Raw genomic sequence first — 16,561 nt, 5'->3', positions numbered from 1 at the left:
CTAGATCTTAGGGTGCGAGTGTTATCAATGAACAAAGCTGACAGAAAGGGACACACCCTAACCCAGTGCAGCAACACCAACAGTTAATTACAAAGCAGAATCGGTAGAATGCTAAGAGTAGTGTCTACATTCTAATTATTCACAAATACACTCTTTTAAACGGTGCTCATAGCCAGAAAAACGCCAGCTGCAAATGAGACTTCCTGAGCCAAAAGATTGCCAACCCAGACACACAAACAAGCTCAAAATGGCTGATACAGCAACGCTGGCGGAAGCAATGCTGCTTGAGCATTTATCGCCCAAATGTGATAGAGGCAGCTCTTTAATTAAACATCACAGCCTCCGCAGAGAGTTCATCTGGAAAACACCACTGTGCTCTATTAGAAAGCTAAATAGTCAACGGGGAAAGGAGGGAGACGTAGCTTCTCTGCGAGATTCTCTGGCCTCTTTTGTTATGTCCACAATTGGGATTACCTTTTCCCACAAAAAGGCTCTTCGAATTGCACTGGAAAACCAGCATTTGTGCAACATGCAATCTGCATATTCTACCTGCCACTAACTGCACACAAAGGGAGAGAGGTTACCAAAGTGAATGGAGTGTTGGGGAGGGGTACGGTTGAGACCATGGTTGACCACAGGCAGCATCCAGCAAACAGAAAGTTGGTTTCATGGGGTAAGTGGTGGCAGAGTGGTATAGTCACTGGACTAGTAACCCAGAGACATGCCCTGGGTTCAGATCCCACCGCGGCAGATGGCAAAATCTGAATTCAACAACAAATATCTGGAATTAGCCGAATGATGACCGTCATTTGTTAAAAACCCATCCACTTTACTAGTGTGCCTTTGGGGAAGGAAATCTGCCATCCTTACTCGGTCTGGTCTACACGCATCTCCAGACCCACAGCAATATTTTTGACCCTTAACTGCCCCTCTGAAATGGCCGAGCGAGACACTCAGTTCAAGGGAAATTAGGGATGGGCAATAAATGCTGGCCCAGCATCCATAGAATCCCTACAGTGCAGGAGGAAGCCATTCAGCCCATTGAGTCTGCACCAACCACTGTTCGGATGTAGGAAAAGCAGCAGCCAATTTGTGCACAGCAAGCCCCCACTAAATGCAACGTGATAACGACAAGATTCTGTTTTTGTGATGTTGCTTAAAGGATAAATATTGACCTGGGGAAAACTCCCCCCGCCCAATGCCTGCTTTATGGGATAGTTGCCAAAGAGACAGATGTGGCCTCGGTCTAACATCTCATCTGAAAGACAGCACCTCTGGCAGTGCAGCACCTCCTTGGTACTGCATCAGCCTGGATGTCTGCGCTCAAGTCTTTGGTGTGGGACTTGAATCCTGCCCTTCTGGCTTAGAGGCGAGTGTGTCAATAAATAAGCCATGACTAATAGTGATCCAATAGGCACACAGTGTAGCTCAAGAAAAGAAGTGCACAGCATTGGATTGAGTCGACAATACGATTAATTCCAATACTAGCAAGATAACATTAATGGTGTCAGAACTGTTCCCTCCTCTCAACTTGGCTTTTAAATTTAAGAGCAGCGCTTAAGAAAATAAAGCATCAGTACAATTATGTTTTTAACTTGTACATGACCTTCCCGAGTGGTTCTTCAACTTCACTGCGACAGGATCCACTACGAATATCAACTACTACGAATATCAACTATTTCCAAAGAGAGGCAGCTACCCAGAGAAAAAGGGGGTACTTCTGCAGAAGACAATTAGCATCAATGCAACATTCAACGCCAAATTGGCTGTTGCAGTGGGGAGGGGATGGCCTAGTGATATTATCGCTAGACTATTAATCTAGAAACTCAGTTAATGCTCTGGGGACCTGGGTTCGAATCCCGCCACAACATGGTGGAATTTGAATTCAATAAAAAATATCTGGAATTAAGAATCTACTGATGACCATGAAACCATTGTCGATTGTTGGAAAAACCCATCTGGTTCACTAATGCTCCTTTCGGGCCGGAAATCTTCCATCCTTACCTGGTCTAAGAACATACGAACTAGGAGCAGGAGTAGGCCATCTGACCCCTCGAGCCTGCTCCACCACTCAATAAGATCATGGCTGATCTTTGCGTGGACTCAGCTCCACTTACCCGCCCGCTCACCGTAACCCTTAATTCCTTTACCGTTCAAAAATGTATCTATCCTAGTCTTCAAGACATTCAATGAGGTAGCCTCAACTGCTTCCACTGGGCAGGGAATTCCACAGATTCACAACCCTTTGGGTGAAGAAGTTCCTCCTCAACTCAGTCCTAAATCTGCTCCCCCTTATTTTGAGGCCCACATGTGACTCCAGAGACGCAGCAATGTGGTTGACTCTCAACTGCCCTCTGAACAAGGACAGTTAGGGATGGGCAATGAACGCTGGCCAGCCAGCGACACCTATGTCCAATGAATTAAGTAAAAAAAGAACAAATTGGAAGGCGAGCAGACAGAAAGTGAAGGTATCCGGGATTCCAGCCTCACACAAGGAATGTGAAGACAACTTCTGCTGCACTTGGGAAATTCTCAAGAGCAACTGAAAGTGCGCAAGGAGGTTTAGCTCATTCCACTGGCAACTGCTACAATCCCTCATCAGAAAAAAAGGAGGGATTCCCCTGCATGTCATAGAATCCCTACAGTGCAGAAAGAGGCCATTTGGCCCATCGAGTCTGCACCAACCACAAATCCCACCCCAGCCCTACCCCCATATCCCTACATATTTTACCCCGCTAATCCCTCTAACCTACACATCTCAGGACACTAAGGGGCAATTTTAACATGGCCAATCAACCTAACCCGCACATCTTTGAACTGTGGGAGGAAACCGGAGCACCCGGGGGAAACCCACGCAGACACGAGGAGAATGTGCAAACTCCACACAGACAGTGACCCAAGCTGGGAATCGACGCTGTGAAGCAGCAGTGCTAACCACTGTGCTACCGTGCCGCCCTTTATGTACGAGATTACAGCAAACCTGACAGTTTATAGATAGAAGTTTTTAGTCATTTAAACAGAAACTCGGTGTTTCACACAATAAACCTTCTATGCAGGATGTTAGTCTCATGCCTCTGTTCCGATAGTTGGTCAGGGACAACACTAACTTGCTCTCTTTTGATAAATCTTGAGCCAATCGTTACTGCCTAAAAATTTCAGCAATTTAAGAATTAAAAGCCTGTGCGTATCTAAGCTTTCTGACTCAAGTGGCAGCCTTGGCGATGATAGCACTCTAACCTGCATCGCCTGCTGTGAGCACACGTCCCACTTAAATCGAGATGGACTTTTCAGTGCATCATAGAATCCCTACAGTGCAGAAGGAGGTCGTTCGGCCCATCGAGTCTGCACCGACCACAAGCCCACCCATCCCCTATCCCCATAACCTACCCTAGATAGTCCCCCTGACACTAGGGGGCAATTTAGCACAGCCAATCCACCTAACCCGCACATCTTTGGACTGAGGGGGGAAAACCGGAGCACCCGGGAGGAAACCCACCCGGGTCCCTGGCATTGTGAGGCCGCAGTGCTAAATCATTGTGCCATCCCGGTGTAATACCGAGGGAACATTACATTGTTGAAGGTGCTACCTTCCGAAAGGTTAAACCAGATTCCCGTAAGTGATGCCAGAGGTCCCACGACGTCAAAAAAACAACATTTTGTCATTATCTCATTTATGCTTGTGGGATCTTGCTGTGCACAAATCGGCTGCCGCATTTTCTGCCTTACAACAGAGACTGCACTGTTGAAGTACATTGGAACGTAGGAATTAGGAGCAGATGTAGGCATTCAGCCCCACCATTCGAACAGGCCAAGGCTGATCTCCCCCTGGTCTCAAATCCACCTCTCTACCAGTTCCCCATACCCCTCTAACCTTTTTAAAAATCAGAGATATATTTATCCCCCATTAATGATTCAGATTCCACCGTGCTATGGGGCAGCGAGTTCCACAAATTCACCACCCTCTGCGAGAAGTAGTTCCGCTTCATCTCAATTTTAAATCTACCGTCTCGCAAACTATACCGGTGACCTTTTGTTCTAATACTTCATTCGTTAGCTGTCGAAAGCCTTCAGAGGGAACTACACCTTCCTTTATTAAACAGAACTCCAGTGCTGATGCAGCAGGTTGGGAGAGAAAGATTGTGCCGCAGATTTGGTGTCTTGTTACCAAATAGTCAGCACAAAAATTACAAAGTCAATTAATCCTGAAACAATATTGCTGAAGTTTCACCTCTGCTAAACTGTCCAATGCAACGAAAAAAAATTATTGTTCAGAAAAAGACTTAATCGCATTGATTTTACATTATCTTGAAGGGATGGGACGTTTATTAAACTAAATTGGGGTCAGTTCAAACAAAAAGCCTGAAGGGACCGATTGGTCAGAACATTGAATACAGGAGTTGGGACGTCTTGTTGAAGTTGTAGAAGACATTGGTAAGGCCACACTTGGAATACTGTGTGCAGTTCTGGTCACCCTATTATAGAAAGGATATTAAACTAGAAAGAGTGCAGAAAAGATTTACTAGGATGCTACCGGGACTTGATGGATTGAGTTATAAGGAGAGGCTGGATAGACTGGGACTTTTTCCCTCTGGAGCTGAGTAGAAGGCTGAGGGGTGATCTTAAAGAGGTCTATAAAATAATGAAGGGCACCGATCAGCGAGATAGTCAATATCTTTTCCCAAAGGTAGGGGAGTCTAAAACTAGAGGGCATAGGTTTAAGATGAGAGGGGAGAGATACAAAAGGGTCCAGAGGGGCAATTTTTTCACACAGAGGGTGGTGAGTGTCTGGAACAAGCTGCCAGAGGTAGTAGAGGTGGGTACAATTTTGTCTTTTAAAAAGCATTTAGACAGTTACATGGGTAAGATGGGTATAGAGGGATATGGGCCGAACGCAGGCAATTGGGACTAGCTTAGGGGTTTAAAAAAAGGGGCAGCATGGACAAGTTGGGCTGAAGGGCCTGTTTCCATGCTGTAAACATCTATGACTACATGATTACCAGCTCGCCAGTAAAGTGGAGTGTCCAGCAGATTCATACTAAACTGAGCCAAAATCAGTAAACCTATCAACGCAAACCTTGTGTCACTGCCACGTTCAAGGAGCGCAGTAGCATCCAGAATGACATACCCTGGAAGATCCAAGCTCTCAACAATATAGCTTCTACTGGACAGAGGCAACTTATACTGCATCTCATGGAAACTTATAAAATTCGAACAGGGTTAGACAGGGTAGATCCAGAAAGAATGTTCCCGATGGTGGGGGCGGAGTCCAGAACTAGGGGGTCACAGTTTGAGGATAAGGGGTAAACCTTTTAGAACTGAGGTGAGGAGAAATTTCTTCACCCAGAGGGTGGTGAATGTGTGGAATTCACTCCCACAGAAAGTAGTCGAGGCCAAAACGTTGAGAGATTTCAAGAAGAAATTAGATATAGCTCTTGGGGTTAAAGGGGGTCAAGGGATATGGGGGGGGGAAATCAGGATATTGAATTCGATGATCAGCCATGATCAGAATGAACTGATTCGAAGGGCTGAATGGCCAATTCCTGCTTCTAGTTTCTATGTTTCTAAATCTTTCAGGAAATTCCGCAAGAACTTCACACCCAGTTATTTCTAGAACAATCACTTCAGTGAGTCAACAGCAACAGACAGCAACAGAAGCACATGACCAGATCACTTGTTTTATGAGGGTGTTCCGTTGTCGAGAGGAATTAAAGACATCATTGAGTCGTCCCACTAGAACATAAACATCCATCCGCGGAGACATTGTAGACAACCTCTCAAGAACGTAATACTGACACGTGAGATTAGATTACCAGCTCAAAAGCTACCAACACAAAGCAGAAGATACAGCTCTGGGGGATAAGCTGAAAATCGAGTCATTACAGTGACTAAAACACACCGGCTGGACGACAATTCATCGACTGGCCCCCGACACTAACCCCAGTGTTCACTAACCAGCTCCTACACTAACCCCAGTGTTCACTAATCAGCCCCTACACTAACCCCAGTGTTCACTAACCAGCCCCTACACTAACCCCAGTGTTTATTAACCAGCCCCTACACTGACCCCAGTGTTTATTAACCAGTCCCTACACTGACCCCAGTGTTTATTAACCAGTCCCTACACTGACCCCAGTGTTTATTAACCAGTCCCTACACTGACCCCAGTGTTCACTAACCAGCCCCTACACTAACCCGTGTTTATTAACCAGCCCCTACACTGACCCCAGTGTTTATTAACCAGTCCCTACACTGACCCGTGTTTATTAACCAGTCCCTACACTGACCCCAGTGTTTATTAACCAGTCCCTACACTGACCCCAGTGTTCACTAACCAGCCCCTACACTGACCCCAGTGTTTATTAACCAGTCCCTACACTGACCCCAGTGTTTATTAACCAGTCCCTACACTGACCCCAGTGTTTATTAACCAGCCCCTACACTGACCCCAGTGTTTATTAACCAGCCCCTACACTGACCCCAGTGTTTATTAACCAGTCCCTACACTGACCCCAGTGTTTATTAACCAGTCCCTACACTGACCCCAGTGTTTATTAACCAGTCCCTACACTGACCCCAGTGTTTATTAACCAGCCCCTACACTGACCCCAGTGTTTATTAACCAGCCCCTACACTGACCCCAGTGTTTATTAACCAGTCCCTACACTGACCCCAGTGTTTATTAACCAGCCCCTACACTGACCCCAGTGTTTATTAACCAGCCCCTACACTGACCCCAGTGTATATTTACCAGTCCCTACACTGACCCCAGTGTTTATTAACCAGCCCCTACACTGACCCCAGTGTTTATTAACCAGCCCCTACACTGACCCCAGTGCTTATTAACCAGCCCCTACACTGACCCCAGTGTATATTTACCCTCCCTTTCCCCCCCGCGAGGCCTCTCACCCGAACAGGGAGCCCATGAAGGAGCGGCCCGAGCGCATCTTCCGCTCGGCCTCGGCCACCAGGCCCAGCGCCTCCCGCTCCTTGGCCGAGTTGTCCATCTCTCCGGCTACGCTTCGAGGCCACTTCCGCCGGCTACTGACCCCCCCCGCCGCGACCTCCGCTCGGCGTCACTTCCTGCCCCATCAAACCCCGCCCCCAGCTGACAACGTGATCCACCTGTCCCTCGCTGCCGACCGACGCCTTGCGTCACCTGCTCCCCATTCCTCTCCCACACGTCACAGCCGGCCACGTGATCCACCGGTCCCGAGCAGCCGATCCAGGCATTGCGTCACTGTCTTCCCATTAAACCCCGCCCCCAGCTCTCCCGCGTGACCCTACGCCTTGCGTCTCTTCCTCCCCATTAATCCCGCCCCCCTCAACATGGCTACACGTGACCCACCGGCTCCTCGCTGCTGACCGCCGAGTGCGTCACTTAAAGCCCGCCCACCCCCAACCCGCGACGGAACCCCCACCGTTGCCCCGGCAACCACTACAACAACAAAAACAACAACTGCTGCCTGTCAATCATGATGTGGAGATGCCGGCGTTGGACTGGGGTAAACACAGTAAGAAGTTTAACAACCACCAGGTTAAAGTCCAACAGGTTTATTTGGTAGCAAACGCTACACAAGCTTTCGGAGCTCCAAGCCCCTTCTTCAGGTGAGTGGGAATTCTGTTCACAAACAGAGCATATAAAGACACAAACTCAATTTACAGAATAATGGTTGGAATGCGAATACTTACAGCTAATCAAGTCTGAAAGGTACAAACAATGTGAGTGGAGAGAGCATTAATATATTGGGTTCATGTCACACTATCAGTAACCCCCACAACCTGCCTGGACCTGCAGAGTCTCAGTGGCTGTCTTGTCTGGAGACAGTACACATCTTTTTAGCCTGTCTTAATGCTCTCTCCACTCACATTGTTTGTACCCTTCAGACTTGATTAGCTGTAAGTATTCGCATTCCAACCATTATTCTGTAAATTGAGTTTGTGTCTTTATATGCCCTGTTTGTGAACAGAATTCCCACTCACCTGAAGAAGGAGCTTAAGGCTCCGAAAGCTTGTGTGGCTTTTGCTACCAAGCGGCACGATAGCACAGTGGTTAGCACTGCTGCTTCACAGCTCCAGGGTCCCTGGTTCGATTCCTGGCTCGGGTCACTGTCTGTGTGGAGTTTGCACATTCTCCTCGTGTCTGCGTGGGTTTCCTCCGGGTGCTCCGGTTTCCTCCCACAGTCCAAAGATGTGCGGGTTAGGTTGATTGGCTAGGTTTAAAAAATTGCCCCTTAGAGTCCTAGGATGCGTAGGTTAGAGGGATTAGCGGGTAAAATATGTGGGGGTAGGGCCTGGGTGGGATTGTGGTCGGTGCAGACTCGATGGGCCGAATGGCCTCCTTCTGCACTCAGTAGGCTTTCTATGATTCTATGAAATAAGCCTGTCAATCAAGCAGCTCAATGACTGGCTTATTCTCGTCAGTGTAAACCCCTCCCAAAAATGAACTTTTATTCAGCTAATTTCGTTTCAATGATCTTCCCTCCACATGCATTTCTATATTTTTATGAACATATTTATATTTCCTTCACTCCCCAAAGCCTGTCCACCATTTACAAGGACACAAGTCAGGAGTGTGATGGAATACTCCCCACTTGCCTGGATGGATGCAGCTCCAACAACACTCAAGAAGCTCGACACCATCCAGGACAAAGCAGCCCCGCTTGATTGGCACCCCATCCACAAACATCCACTCCCTCCACCACCGACACTCAGTAGCAGCAGTGTGTACTATCTACAAGATGCACTGCAGCAATTCACCAAAGATCCTTAGACAGCACCTTCCAAACCCACGACCACTTCCATCTAGAAGGATGGAGGCAGAAGATACATGGGAACACCTCCACCTGCAAGTTCCCCTCCGAGCCACTCACCATCCTGACTTGGAAATATATCACCGTTGCTTCGCAGTCGCTGGGTCAAAATCCTGGAATTCTCTCCCTAACGGCATTGTGGGTCAACCCACAGCACGTGGACTGCAGCGATTCAAGAAGGCAGCTCACCACCACCTTCTCAAGGGGCAACTGGGGATGGGCAATAAATGCTGGACCCAGCCAGCGACGCCCATGTCCCACGAATGAATAAAAAAACAACATCCTTCCTCAGATAAGGTCACCGAAACTGCACACAATACTCCAGGTGTGGCCTTACCAATTTTCTGTTAGATGGCAGTAAAACATTCCTATTCCCAGCAGGCACAGGTGGGTAGCACTGCTGCCCCACAGCACCCAGGTTCAATTCCAGCCTCAGGTCACTGTCTGTATGGAGTCTGCACGTTCTCCCCGTGTCTGCGTGGGTTTCCTCTGGCTGTTCCGGTTTCCTCCCACAGTCCAAAGATGTGCGGGTTAGGTTGATTGGCCATGATAAATTGACCCTCGTGTCATGGGGATTAGCAGGGTAAATAAGGGTTGCGGCAATAGGGCCTGGGTGGGATTGTGGTTGGTACAGGCTTGATGGGCCAAATGGCCTCCTTCTGCACCATAGCGAATCTATGATTCCTGTACTCAAATTGTCTTGCTATGATGGTCAGCATTACATTTGCTTCATAGAATCATAGAAACCCTACAGTACAGAAAGAGGCCATTTGGCCCATCGAGTCTGCACCAACCACAATCCCACCCAGGCCCTACCCCCATATCCCTACACATTGTACCCACTAATCCCTCTAACCTACGCATCTCAGGACACTAAGGGGCAATTTTAGCATGGCCAATCAACCTAACCCGCACATCTTTGGACTGTGGGAGGCTTCTTTACTGCCTGCTGTCATTTTAGGATTACTAATCAAATGTAGGATGATGAATATGCTCGCATTAATTTTAAAATCTGACGTTATGTCCTGTGTAAATGAAGCAAACTCACTCTCTCCTCTTTCATTTGCTCTTGTCCCTTCACACCTATCTTTTTATTTTTGCAATTTTTATTCATTCATGGCTTGTGGGTGTTGCTGGCTGGGTCAGCATTTGTTGCCCATCACTAATTGCCCTTGAAATGAGGTCTCGCTCAGCAATTTCAGAGGATATTTTAAGATTCCATCACATTGCTCTAGGTCTGGAGTCACAGGTACGCCAGACAGGGTAAGGCTGGCAGGTTTCCTTCAAGTGAACCAGATGGGTTTTTATGACAATGGTTTTGTGGCCATCATTGGAGGCACAGTGGCAAGCACTGCCGTCTCACAGCACCAGGGATCCGGGTACCATTCTGGCTTTGGGTGACTGCATGGAGGAAACCCACGCAGACACAGGGAGAACGTGCAAACTCCACACAGTCACCGTGATTTAAAGTTTATTTAAAATTTAATAATTAGTCACAAATAGATCTTGCAGAATCTCACTAGCTGTTCTGTCTGGAGACAATACACATCTCTTTAACCTGTGTTTAATGCTCCCTCCACCCACATTATCTGTACCTTTAAGACCTGGCTTGCTGTAGAGATTCGCATTCTAATTAGTATTCTGTAACTTGATTTCTGTGTCTGTGCACTGTTGGAGAACAGATTTCCACTCCATCTGACGAAGGAGCAGCGCTCCGAAAGCTTATGGTATTTGCTACCAAATAAACCTGTTGGACTTTAACCTGGTGTTGTGAAACTTCTTACTAAGTTAAATTAGCCAGTGAAGATTTTCCCTGAGAGTGACAATCAGCTGGAGTGGCCCACGTCACGTGATTGGGGCGTCCAGGCCGCCACGCCCACCGCCTGCGTCATCGCGTAACGTGCTCGCCGATTGGTGGACGGTGCGCGACGTCACCAGGCGGGGGTCAGAGGTCGGCAAGATGGCGGCGCCCTGGTGGAAGGGGCTTGTGAGCGGCTGGACTCGGTGTCTGGCTCCTGCCCGCCGGGCCCTGGGGAGCGGGGCCAGCCGGACTGCTGTCCGGCTGAAAGTCCCCGCCGCCCGCACCCTCCCCCGGGGTTACTGCAGCCGCAGCAGCCTGTACGACCATGTGAGGGACGGGTACTCGGACAGACCCCAGCTGGACATGGGCTTTGTCTGCAGCCACACCCAGGCTGTGCTGGACAATGTGCAGAATCGCAAGGGGGAGCTGAGCGGGGAGGATGTGGCCGACATAGTAAGTTCACCTCAGTACTTCTCCCGTTCCTGTCCATCAATGATACAAAGCCATGTAGAGGGACAGGGGAGGAAGCAGGGGGGCTGCAGAAGGATTTGGGCAGGTTAGGAGAGTGGGCAAAGAAATGGCAGATGGAATACAATGCAGAAAAGTGTGAGGTTATGCACTTTGGAAGGAGGAACGGAAGCATAAGCATTTTCCCATTTAGAAAATTGCCGAGGAAATCAGAAGCAGAAAGGGACTTGGGAGTCCTTGTTCAAGATTCTTTGAAGGTTAACGTGCAGGTTCAGTCGGCAGTTAGGAAGGCAGATGCGATGTTAGCATTCATGTCGAGAGGGCTAGAATACAAGAGCAGGGATGTACTTCTAAGGTTGTATAAGGCTCTGGTCAGACCCCATTTGGAGTATTGTGAGCAGTTTTGGGCCCCATATCTAAGGAAGGATGTGCTGGCCTTGGAAAGGGTCCAGAGGAGGTTCACAAGAATGATCCTTGGAATGAAGAGCTTGTCGTTATGAGGAACGGTTGAGGACTCTGGGTCTGTGCTCATTGGAGTTTAGAAGGATGAGGGGGGATCTTATTGAAACTTAACAGGATACTGCGTGGCCTGGATAGAGTGGACATGGAGAGGATGTTTCAAAGGGCACAACCTCAGGCTAAAGGGACGATCCTTTTAAACAGAGATGAAGAGGAATTTCTTCAGCCAGAGGGTGGTGAATCTGTGAAACTCTCTGCCGCAGAAGGCTGTGGAGGCCAGGTCATTGAGTGTCTTTAAGAAAGAGATAGAAAGGTTCTTGATTAATAAGGGGATCAGGGGTTATGGGGAAAGGCAGGAGAATGGGGATGAGAAAAATATCAGCCATGATTGGATGGCGGGGCAGACTCGATGGGCCGAGTGGCCGAATTCTGCTCCTATGTCTTATGGTCTTATGTCCTTATGATGTGGAGATGCCGGCGTTGGACTGGGGTAAACACAGTTAAACTTCTTACTTATGTCCTTAACCAGCCCCCCATTCCAATTTCCCATCTGTAGAATGCCTACAGTGCTGAAGGAGGCCATTCAGCCCATCGAGTCTGCATTGACTCTCTGAAAGGGCATCTTACCCAGGTCCACCGCTCTGTAACTCTGCGCATATACCATGGCTAATCCACCTAACCTGCGCATCTCTTGACCATAGGAGGAAACCGGAGCACCTGGAGGAAATCCACGCGGGCACTGAGAAAATGTGCAAACTCCACATTGACCGTCACCCAAGACCAGAATCGAACTTCGGTCCCTGGTGTTGTGCCATTGATTTGATTTGATTATGTATTAGCATACAGTGAAAAGTATTGTTTCTTGCATGCTATACAGACAAAACAGATCATTGATAGAGAAGAAAAGGAGAGAGTGCAGAATGTAGTGTTACAGTCATAGCTAGAGTGTAGAGAAAGATTCACTTAATGCAAGGTAGGTCCATTCAAAAGTCTGATGACAGCAGGGAAGAAGCTGTTCTTCAGTCGGTTGGTACGTGACCTCAGACTTTTGTATCTTTTTCCTGACTGAAGATGATGGAAGAGAGAATGTCCGGGGTGCGTGGGGTCCTTGATTATGCTGGCTGCTTTGCCGAGGCAGTGGGTAGTGTTGATAGAGTCAGTGGATGGGAGGCTGGTTTGCATGATGGATTGGGCAACATTCATGACCTTTTGGAGTTTCTTGTGGTTTTAGACAAAGCAGGAGCCATACCAAGCTGTGATATAACCAGAAAGATTGCTTTCTGTGGTGAATCTGCAAAACTTGGTGAGAGTCATAGCTGACATGCCAATTTCTTTAGTCTTCTGAGATGTTGGTGGGCTTTCATAACTATAGTGTCGGCATGGGGGGGACCAGGACAGGTTGTTGGTGATCTGGACACCTAAAAACGTGAAGCTTTCTACTTCATCCCAATTGAAGTAGACAGGTGTATGTTCTCCTTTACACTTCCTAAAGTCAATGACAGTCTCCTTCGTTTTGTTGACATTAAGGGAGAGATTATTGTTGCCGCACCAGTTCACCAGATTCTCTATCTCATTCCTGTACTCTGTCTCGTCATTGTTTGAAATCCGACCCACTACGGTGGTGTCATCGGCAAACTTGAAAATCGAATTGGAGGGGAATTTAGCCACACAGTCATAGGTGTGTAAGGAGTATGTGTGGAGTCTGCACGTTCTCCCCGTGTCTGCGTGGGTTTCCTCCAGGGGCTCCCGTTTACTCCCACAGTCTGAAAGACGTGCTGGTTAGGTGCATTGACCCAAACAGGCGCCAGACTGTGTTAATGTGAGCCTTACTTGTGACTAATAAATAAGTATACTTTACTTTACTTTTACTTCAATCAAGTCATCCCACTAAACTCCAATGGAAACAAAACCAGTGTGTCCAACCTTTCCTCGTAAAACAACCTGCTCGTTCCAGGTATCAATCTCGTAACCTCCTCTGAACCACCTCTAACACATTGATATCCTTTTTAAAATAAGGAGGCCACAATATTCAAGATGTCGTCCCACCAATGCCTTAATAACTGAAGCTGAACATTCTCACTTTTTAATGTTTTTTTGTTTGCACTTCAGTCCCACGCTCCTGATCTACGGACACCTGGTGCGGAGAGGGAAGGGCCAGGATGGTGACCTCCTCGTGAACCTGCTCCTGGGCCTGGTGAAACACGCCATTTACAGGCCCAGGCAGCGGGCGATCGAGGGGGGCCGTCCATCCTGACTGTCTGCCCCTCTACCGCGGCTACGTTCGTGGCCAGATGTCCCTGGAGAGGGAGCATGCGGTGTCCACGGGTGCGGTTGACGCCTTCCGTGCCCGTTGGGCACCGCAGGGGTTGCGGTGCGTTATCGACCCTGATAATCACATTTTAATTTGATGTCTTTAAGTTTCCTTTGTACTTTGATTTCTGTTCGGGCTGTTCCCCCTCCTTTTGGGGAGCTGCCCCTTTTACTTTGTCCTGACTTAATCTGAGTTTGTTTATTTGGTTTGACCTAAAAAGAGCCTTTACTGGGACTGGGTGACACGGAGGCACAGTGGTTAGCACTGCTGCCTCACAGAGCCAGAGACCTGTGTTTGATTCCCGGCTCGGGTCACTGTCTGTGCGGAGTCTGCACGTTCTCCCCGTGTCTGCGTGGGTTTCCTCCGGGTGCTCCGGTTTCCACCCACAGTCTGAAAGACTTGCTGGTTCGGTGCATTGGCCGTGCTAAATTCTCCCTCAGTGTACCCGAACAGTGTGGCGACTAGGGGATTTTCACAGTAACTTCATTGCGGTGTTAATGTAAGCCAACGTGCGGCACTAATAACTAAACTAACAGGAAGGGTTTAATTGCAATGTGATATGTTTGCATGTCGATAGTTTCCAGTGTAAATATTGGCAATCGGAATGTGGAATGAAGAATGTTGCCAGGAAGTGAAGATTTAAGAGTTTTCTTATGGAAAGGTTGAGGATAATATAAAAGACAACACCGAATGTAATTTTATCACACAAGCTTTTCCCTGCTTTGCTGGAGTGCTTTGAAAGCGGCACACTGATTCTACCTTATTTACCCTTTCCAGTTATTCCTCCCCAACAGGTGTCCATGTGGGAACAATTGGTGAAAGCAAAGGAGGAAATCGAGAAGCTGGAGAACGAGAAACAAAGAATAAGTGATTCGATTAAAGCCCTCCTGGTGAGCAAGGAAAAAAATCTTCCAAAATTTGAAGTAACCGTAATGATAACTGGATAAAAGCAAATTACTGCGGATGCTGGAATCTGAAACCAAAAGAGAAAATGCAGAGCTTTGACAAAGGGTCGTCTGGACTCTCAACGTCAGCTCTTTTTCATCTCCTTGCTGATGCTGCCCAGACCTGAAATTTTCCAGCATTTTCTCTTTTGGATAATAATTGGACTGCCTTTACAGCTCAGTTGAATAATTTTTGTAGTGTTGTCACTGTTGTTATGTAGGAACTACAGTTGATTGATTTGGTTTATTATTGTCACATGTATTAGCAAACAGTGAAAAGTATTGTTTCTTGCACGCTTTACAATCAAAGCATACCGTTCATAGAGAAGGAAAGGTGAGAGTGCAGAATGTAGTGTTACAGTCACAGCTAGGGTGTAGAGAAAGATCAACTTAATGCAAGGTAAGTCCATTCAAAAGTCTGACGGCAGCAGGGAAGAAGCTGTTCTTGAGTCGGTTGGTACGTGACCTCAGACTTTTGCATCTTTATCCCGAAGGAAGAAGGTGGAAGAGAGAATGTCCGGGTTGCCAAGGGTCCTTAATTATGCTGGCTGCTTTGCTGAGGCAGCGGGAAGTATAGACAGAGTCAATGGATGGGAGGCTGGTTTGCGTGATGGATTGGGCTACATTCACGACCTTTTGTAGTTCCTTGCGGTCTTGGGCAGAGCAGGAGCCATACCAAGCTGTGATACAACCAGAAAGAATGCTTTCTATGGTGCATCTGTAAAGGTTGGTGAGAGTCGTAGCAGACATGCCAAATTTCCTTAGTCTTCTGAGAAAGTAGAGGCGTTGGTGGGCTTTCTTAACTATAGTGTCGGCATGGGGGGACCGGGACAGGTTGTTGGTGATCTGGACACCTCAAAACTTGAAGCTTTCGACCCTTTCTACTTCGTCCCTGTTGATGTAGACGGGGCAATTAGACAGTAACCAATTTGCGATCAGTAAGCTCCCCTACACAAAAATGAGATAGTGATCAGATAATCTGATGATTTGAGGGATAAATATTGACCAGAACACTCCTGTTCTTCTTTGAAAATTACTACGTTGGAAGTATTTAGCCCCAGTAAGCTCATGGAGCCTCATTTAACCTCTCACCTGAAGGTTGGCACCTCTGGGAGTGCAGCACTCCCTCGGTACGGCACTAACATCATAGAATCATCGAAACCTTACAGTACAGAAAGAGGCCATTCGGTCCATCGAGCCCACACCGACCACAATCCCACCCAGTCCCTACCCCCATATCCCTACATATTTTACTCGCTAATCCCTCTAATCTACACATCCCAGGACACTAAGGGGCAATTTTAGCATAGCCAATCAACCTAACCCGCACATCTTTGGACTGTGGGAGGAAACCGGAGCACCCGGAGGAAACCCACGCAGACACGAGGAGAATGCGCAAACTCCACACAGACAGTGACCCAAGCCGGGAATCGAACCCAGGTCCCTGGAGCTGTGAAACAGCAGTGCTAACCACTGTGCTACCGTGCCGATCTTGGTTTTTGTTCTTAAGTCCTAGTATGGGACTTGAACCCAGAAGTTTCTGACTCGAAGAGGCGAGAGTGTTACCAACTGGGCTGCAGTTGACATTTTCAGCCAATTTACTGCTTCTGAAGCGTAATCACCTTTGGGAGTATGTGAACCAGGCTGGCCATTCTGTGCACACACAAGCTCCCCCACACAGCAATGTCGCAATAACCTTATCTGTGACTTTGGTTGAGAGATAAATATTGACTCAGAGTCCGAGGAGGGTGGGAAGGGTGGCGATGGC

At 47.8% G+C, this 16,561-nt stretch overlaps 2 protein-coding genes across 4 annotated transcripts in view; one reads left to right on the top strand and one right to left on the bottom strand.

Moving 5' to 3' along the window:
* LOC144511449 (alpha-soluble NSF attachment protein) overlaps positions 1-7,071 on the bottom strand; it is a 32,609-nt gene extending 25,538 nt beyond the window's left edge. The window contains exon 1 of the mRNA XM_078241812.1: positions 6,907-7,071. Within this exon, the coding sequence (XP_078097938.1) occupies positions 6,907-7,004 (98 nt within the window). The 5' untranslated portion in view covers positions 7,005-7,071. The remainder of the gene's footprint in view (positions 1-6,906) is intronic.
* A 401-nt stretch (positions 7,072-7,472) lies between these two features.
* The window catches only part of sars2 (seryl-tRNA synthetase 2, mitochondrial), a 50,499-nt gene continuing 41,410 nt past the window's right edge, over positions 7,473-16,561 (top strand). For 2 of the 3 annotated variants that reach the window (XR_013500824.1, XM_078241807.1), the window contains exons 1-2: positions 10,757-11,064; positions 14,644-14,739. Coding sequence is in view for 2 of the 3 variants with exons in the window: in XM_078241807.1 (XP_078097933.1) it covers positions 10,771-11,064; positions 14,644-14,739 (390 nt within the window). In the remaining variant the exon portion in view is untranslated. Of the gene's footprint in view, positions 7,503-10,756; positions 11,065-14,626; positions 14,740-16,561 lie in introns of those variants that run through there. The other variant, XM_078241808.1, reaches the window with a different exon arrangement.

The sequence above is a fragment of the Mustelus asterias genome, chromosome 24, assembly GCF_964213995.1.
Source record: "Mustelus asterias chromosome 24, sMusAst1.hap1.1, whole genome shotgun sequence".
Classification (NCBI taxonomy): Eukaryota; Metazoa; Chordata; class Chondrichthyes; order Carcharhiniformes; family Triakidae; genus Mustelus; species Mustelus asterias.
Note: the sequence above shows the minus strand (reverse complement) of the source record. Positions and strands in the feature narration are given on the sequence as shown.